This window comes from Lactuca serriola, chromosome 9 (genome assembly GCF_051521515.1).
Source record: "Lactuca serriola cultivar US96UC23 chromosome 9, Lser_US96UC23_V15, whole genome shotgun sequence".
NCBI classification, from domain to species: Eukaryota; Viridiplantae; Streptophyta; class Magnoliopsida; order Asterales; family Asteraceae; genus Lactuca; species Lactuca serriola.
The window spans coordinates 148,055,470-148,062,472 of NC_136416.1; the positions used below are offsets into that span (position 1 = coordinate 148,055,470).

The window sequence follows — 7,003 nt, forward strand, 5'->3', positions numbered from 1 at the left end:
TATCTTGTACGGGATGGTAATCTCATTGTTTTGAATCTGTATCTAGTCCGGGATGGTAGTCCCATGGTTTTCAATCTATATCTTCATGTATATCTAACTATCTTATATCTAGTCCGGGATGGTAGTCCCATGGTTTTCAATCTATATTTTCATGTATATCAAACTATCTTGTATCTAGTACGGGATGTTAGTCCCATGGTTTTCAAACTACTTTCCATCTACAGTTCACGTATATCAAAGTATTTTATATCTAATTCGTGATAGTAATCCCATGATTTTCAATATATAGTTTTGTGTATTAAACTATACTCTGTGATATTCAATCGGTCTTGTATTTAGGAAAATATGGGATTTTCCTGGGGTAACATATAACGCGTAATTGAATTGGTAATGAAAGATAACTAAACTGTTTTACATAAGAAAATATGGGATTTTCTTGGATAACAAACCTTTTCGGAAAACTAAAGGAAACTGGTACATTTTTCAGAAAACAAACATCTTATGAACTCACCAGCTTTATGCTGATTTTCAAACTGCTTGTATTCTCAGGTCCACATTAGACAGGTACCCGATGATCTCTTTTGGTGAAGACGGAGTGTGTAGAAGACTCGTCGTATTTTGTTCATATATATAATATGTATCACACTTGTACAATTTACTTTTGAAACAAATGTAAACTTTCAAATATATGTAATGTAATGGTTGTTTACTTTGATTACTATGTGCATTAGATTTGATACTCACTGTGGAGTCAACCCCGGAAATGTTTCTGCCTTTGGTTTTCGGAGTGTGTCATATTGTCAGGCATATCTGGGTGCCCGACATACCCCTTCGGTCCTCTCGACCAGATACTGGCTAGCATATCTAGGTGCTGGCCTCCCCTTCGGTCCTCTCGACCGAATGCTGGCTAGCATATCTGGGTGCTGGTCTCCCCTTCGGGCCTCTCGACCGGATACTGGGGACTATTTCACCCCTACTACCACCAGATAACACATATCACATAATCTATCTAGCATGGCTGGGCATGACTGCCCCTTCGGCCCTATCGACTGGAAATCTGGGGACTATCTCCCCTACTGTCACTAGCACATAGCATCATATCACACTAGCACGTAAACATATCAGGTAGTAGCAAACCTAGATGAATATCATATAGATAATCATCTAATCATACAACTCCTACTAATGGGCCGACATTATGGCCGTAGACCCGCCGGTACTGGAGGGTAACTCACCTCGAAGTAGCTACTGATCTGCGCGGGAACTGTCTATCTGTTGTTGCTGCTCCAGAAATCCTCCGCCTGTAATTCCCACAAAACAGTCCATCAAACACTGCTAACTGTCCTTAGGGTAAAATGACTACTTTACCTTCGACGAAGTCGATACTCAAAGTCAACTACCAGTTGAGCTGACTTGCCGAGTTGGCTTGGCAACTCGCCGAGTCCCTATCCTTCCATTTGCTCTTACACTCGTCTCTACTCGTTAAGTTAGGCGATGACTCGACGAGTTTTCCTTCTAATGGACATCGACTGAATCTTCATCCGGCTCATCGAGTTGTATGAACAACTCGTCGAGTTCATCTTCAACTGATAAACAGGTCCTGGCCTTGACTCGCCGAGTTGTATGAACAACTCGTCGAGTTCACCTTCATCCACAAGAAGATTGCCTTGGACTCACCGAGTCCGCTCATGCACTCGCCGAGTCCAATCTTGACAAATTCCATACAGTCAATTTCAATGAGATCTAACACACCAAAACCATAGATCTGGCCGCCTAATGTTCACTTTATACGTAAAGTTCCAAACTTGATGCACATGAATGGGGTTGTTAGCTTAAAAATCCATATAAAGAGTCCTACAATGTGCATGGGGCTCTCATGGCCCTAAAGTTGGCACCTTTATGCCATGAGACCCCTCTTAAGGTCCAGATCTGAAGTCTAAACCCACTCAACACTTCCAAATCCGAACTATGACTTAGAAATCCAAAGAGATCCCAAGTTAAAGATGAATAAACACATGGATGAGTCAAGACATGGGCATTATACCTTGAAGCTGCTGAAAATGAAGTAAAATCCCTGTATCTACTGGTCCCAACTAAAGTTCTAAGCTCCTTCTTTCCTTCCAAGCTTAACAACCACACAAGAACACCAAAAATATCTTCAAAAAAGCACAAACGGCTAGGGTTTCAATGAGAAGTGTTTTGGGAAGCATAAGGGACAATATGGCCATCATAACATTGCTTAAATAGGGTGCAAACCCGCGGATTAGGGTTTTTGTCCGAACAATACCTACTCGCCGAGTCCGGGACCCGACTCGCCGAGTCCATCACTTAAGTCCCACGTCTTATCCCGCTTCTACTCAGCGAGTTGGTCCTTCAACTCGTCGAGTCCAAGGCCAAAAATGCAAATATTTAAAGAGTTAATTACAAAGAATACGTACCATGAACCAGGTGCTACATGGTGGCTCATCACCACATCACCTCCATAACCCATCACCACAACCATGAAATGAACCAATGCAACCCAAAAAGATAACTTCCTGAAAAATTATATATATATATATATATATATATATATATATATATATATATATATATATAATATGAAAAATTATAACACAAGTGTACAATTTAATATTTTCTATTTTTTTTCCAATTGTAGAATCATATACATTTCAGATTATGACGTCAAGTACACATAAACATTTTTACATACATATACAAACATATACATACAATTTTAAATACATATATAAACATATACATACATTTTTACATACATATACAAGCATATACATACATTTTTACATACATGTCCACACATATACATACATATTCAAAAATATTACATACATTTTTTCATACATATTCATATACATTTCACATACAAATACATACATTTCATATACATACATACATTTTATCGTAGACTTTATATATATTTACACCAATATACATAGATTTTTCACATATACATACATTTCACATACAAATACTCTTATACACATATTTTTTCATATATACACGTAAATTTCGTAAAACAAAAAATACACATATAAATTTATATTTCACATGCAAATACTCTTATACACACATTTTTTCATACATAGTCATACATAGTCATATACAAATACGTATATACATATATATTTCACATACAAATACCAACATTTCTTATAGCTACATTAAAAACAGAAAAAAAAAAAAAAAAAAAAAAAAAAAAAAAAAAAAAAAAAAAACTGGAAATCGTTTAGGTGGTGGTGCTGTGGTCGAGGTCGCCGGAGTAAATGTGGTATCACCGGAGATGTTGCTGTGAAACCACCAAAATCACACCAAAATCCAAAATTAACACACAAATTCATTCTAGAAAAGAAATTGAAAGAGAAATGAGGGAAGGGAGCACCTACTGTTGCTGCAGATGCCGGAAAATTGGAGTTTGTTGCCGGAACACGTATCACAACGCCGGCCAAACGAGGGGGAGATGAGGAGTGAAGAGGATAGGAGGAATGAAAGGGTTTGTGGTGATGGTCGCCGATCAAATCGAGAGGATCAGGGTGTTTTTGGCCGGAAAATCGTCGGAAATCGTGTAAGAGATTTTTGGAGTGAAGCTGTAACCTGTTCTTAGAGATAATGGGGAGGTAAAGCGGTCGTACCCTTTAGCGGCGACGCTATTTGCGGCAACAAGACACTAATTGGGGCGACACATTGGAGGGAAGATATCCCGCGTCTTTTTTGGTGACTAGTAGCAACGACAACGTCGTCTCTATTACCGTTGCCGCTATTGCCTTGGAACGAAGAAACCCTACATGTTGGATTATATAAAAAACGAACAGCTACGATTCACTCTGGGCGAAGTCACACGGATCGCCGACTTGGACTATTAGAGGCGCCTCTTTAGCGGCAACTCCAAGCTTTTAGCAACGACAAACCGCGTCTTGTCACATGTCGTCCCTAATAGTATCTGTCGTCTCTAATGGCGTCGCCCCTAATAACTATATTTCTTGTTGTGCTTAACGCTCATGGTTTGTGACTAATGGATTAGGGCTTATGACATATGGATTAGGTCTCAGGGCAAAAAGCATAAAGGATTGGGTCATAAACACTTAGGCTATTATTAATCGGGTCAACCCCGATTGGGTTTCGGGTTCATCGGGTTTTTAAAAAATTAAAACTTCACCCAAAACCACCCTATTAAGCTATGGATAAGTCGGGTTAGGGTCAATTGTGTTTCAGGTTAATAGCGTCAAATTCGTTGGGTTAGTGGGGTTTAACCAAACAAACAGAAATAAGTAGTTTTTAACGATAGTTATCAAGATTTTTCTATTGTGCATTCCATGTTAACGTATAAATAATCATAATATAATTAGGTTATTCTCTATGAGTTTGGAGAATTACTTGTAACTTTAGCATTTTGCTAGCTTTTTTAAATAAAAATATATTCTTGTTCAAAAAAATTATGATTAATTAAAAAAAATTAATTATTAGAAGTAATTGTAGCTTATAGAAAGGTAAAAAAGATAATTTAATCCTTAAAAATAAATATTATATTAAAATAAGTTCTATCAAAAGTATTTTTCTTCCAAAATGACAAGCCTACATTTGGTTTTTATCTTCTTCGAAAATGATATGCAAATGAAAAGTCGTAGTTTCGTTTTTGATGAATAACTCATTGGCAACATATGAATACAAAGTCAAGGTTTGGTTTAGTTTAATATTCGATCCAAATTCATAGTCATGATTTTTTGAAATCTTTATAAAGTCAATGCGTTAAACGACGAATTTGTCTCGGGTCAAAATCATGTGGGACTATCAATATCATTACCAACTTTTCCTATTGTGTATTACAATAACTAATAACATGCACGTAAGAATGGAAAATTTACAGTTTTTTAATTGTACTGATTTATCTTTTAGAACTTCCCAGGTACTAAAAACTTATTCCTATCAAACCATTTTGGATTCGGATAATAACATCCGTCATTAATCAATTAATTGCACTACAAACCCGACGAATTTCACCTTCAGTCCCAGTTTTCACCTCAATATTACCCATCCTCACCATTGATCTTGCAAACTCAACGTTAAAAGTCAATCCAAGGAGTCCCCTAACTCCAAGAAACCGTTGCACTAACCTTTGTGTTGTTGGGTTGCTCCATAGCACTTGATCAGATTCAAGTACACCTCTCCGGTTCCTCAGGTTTGCATAGTATGAATTGTCAAACCTGTTTTGGCTTCCTGTATCTAAAGCCACACGCCTTGAACCATCTCCTCCGTTGGGGCACAGGTTTCGTAGTGTGGGAAGAAATGCTTGGTCAATAGATGGATCCGGTCCATTGGTGTTGTTGAAGTTGTATAGCCTGTAGCTGAATAATGCACAGGCTGCTGTCCCAATGGTGTGTGCTCCTGGAAATCAGTAAAACCCATAGACGCATCAGTTTAATACATTGATAGTAAGTGTTGCAACGGTTGAAGTGTTATATATGCTTAAGTACTTACCAGAAAGGGTAACAAGATCTTGGGCGTTAAGACCTTTCTCAGCAAACTTCCTGATTTGGACATCAACGGCGTCATTGAAAGCAGGAAGATTTGCAGTATCGGCTGCACGTGAAACCAATCCATCTCTACGGCCTAATGGCACTGCCCAGCGCGCAATTCCCCCAGCCTGAACAGCGATTGGAAAAATAGAATAAGTACAACAAGTTTTAAGCCCAACAAACGTAATATTTCTACTGGCGACTTGGAAATGCTTAAACAACGTATTGAGAAAGTAATTAATTACCAGAAGCACAGAATCACGGGCAGCCAGTGCAAGAATATCAGCACAGGAGACGACCCCAGGACAAACCCTTTCGAGTTCCGTCTTTGCAGCATCGATAATCTCGAAGCCTCTCAATAGAGAATTGGGCGGAGCAGTTCTCTCCGTAGAAGGACCATTGAGTAGGATAGAGGCGTCACAGCCATTAACAAAACAATCGTGAAAAAACATTCTAACCAAACCTGGTGGGACTCCTGCGTTGGCCCGATCAGCTGCTGCAACTGCAGACTGCACAATGGCTTCAACTCTTGGGCATGAGGTCTGGTAGAAGCCATTTCGGGTGCCTTGGCCTTGTGCCAAGGTGGTCAAGGTGGCTAACAAGACAACAAAGAAGAGGGGTATTTTGTTATTACAAAAAACCTCCATTACTAGTTTACTACGATGATTTGTTTAATAAGTTATGTATTGGATTTGGTATTTGATAATTTGAGGTAGAAGGTATTTTATAGTGAGTGGAGGTGGGGGAGTGAAGAGAAAGTCAAAGACGCGGCAGGTGATAAAAGTAGACAAAGTCGACCATAGGAGATACATAGACAAAGAGTCAATCTTTTGATGGATATAGCTCCTGTATCTATCCATGCAATTTTGTCGATAAAATAGTATAGAATAATGATTGGGGGAGGTGATACGTTAATATGCCGAACGAAGCTACATGTACATTCATTAGGGTTTTATTATGGTAGGTAAAAGATATATAGCAAGCTAGGTTAAGATTTGATAGTTTAAATGATTATAGTTGGAGAACATGAACACACATAGTCTTGAATTTCATCGGTTATTAACTTATTATAAAGTATAATAAATTATTATAAAGTATAACATAATTTATTTTTTTATCTCAAAATTATATATAAACAAAATTACAAGAATAGTACATGTTATGTTACAACTCGTAAGTTTGGTTAATAAATGTTTGGACTCGCGCTGTTGGTCTAAAAGTTTAATTTTGTTGTGAGTTTGCTCAAAAATGTTTTAAACTTTTTTATAATAACGGATTTGCCCCTTATTATTTTATTTTTTATTTTTCTTTTTTACAACAATTAAAAATAAAACAAAGATAAAATCTCTCTCTCTCTCTCTCATTCTCTCTCTCTTATTTGTTCAAGAACTTAGGTTTCTAGGATGAACCATATGATGATGTAGATCCTGAGCATAAACATGATGAAGATGATCAAAATTTGTTGGGTTTTC

The 7,003-nt window shown here is 37.6% G+C and overlaps 1 protein-coding gene across 1 annotated transcript; it reads right to left on the reverse strand.

Moving 5' to 3' along the window:
• Positions 1–4,776: 4,776 nt before the first annotated feature.
• Positions 4,777–6,230, reverse strand: LOC145074018 (peroxidase N1-like). Its single transcript, XM_079020461.1, has 3 exons — positions 5,777–6,230; positions 5,494–5,659; positions 4,777–5,400 (listed from the first exon to the last, which is right to left on the reverse strand). The coding sequence occupies exons 1-3, from the start codon at positions 6,176–6,178 to the stop codon at positions 4,982–4,984; spliced, it is 987 nt and encodes a 328-aa protein (XP_078876587.1). The 5' UTR covers positions 6,179–6,230; the 3' UTR covers positions 4,777–4,981.
• Positions 6,231–7,003: the final 773 nt, after the last annotated feature.

What these genes read in the sequence shown, in the direction of transcription:
- LOC145074018 (XM_079020461.1), bottom strand. Translation starts at nt 6,178, where the DNA reads ATGGAGGTTTTTTGTAATAACAAAATACCCCTCTTCTTTGTTGTCTTG. An exon ending in CCCGTGATTCTGTGCTTCTG is followed by an intron (nt 5,660 to 5,776) that starts GTAATTAATTAC and finishes ATCGCTGTTCAG; the next exon opens with GCTGGGGGAATTGCGCGCTG. An exon ending in AGATCTTGTTACCCTTTCTG is followed by an intron (nt 5,401 to 5,493) that starts GTAAGTACTTAA and finishes ACTGATTTCCAG; the next exon opens with GAGCACACACCATTGGGACA.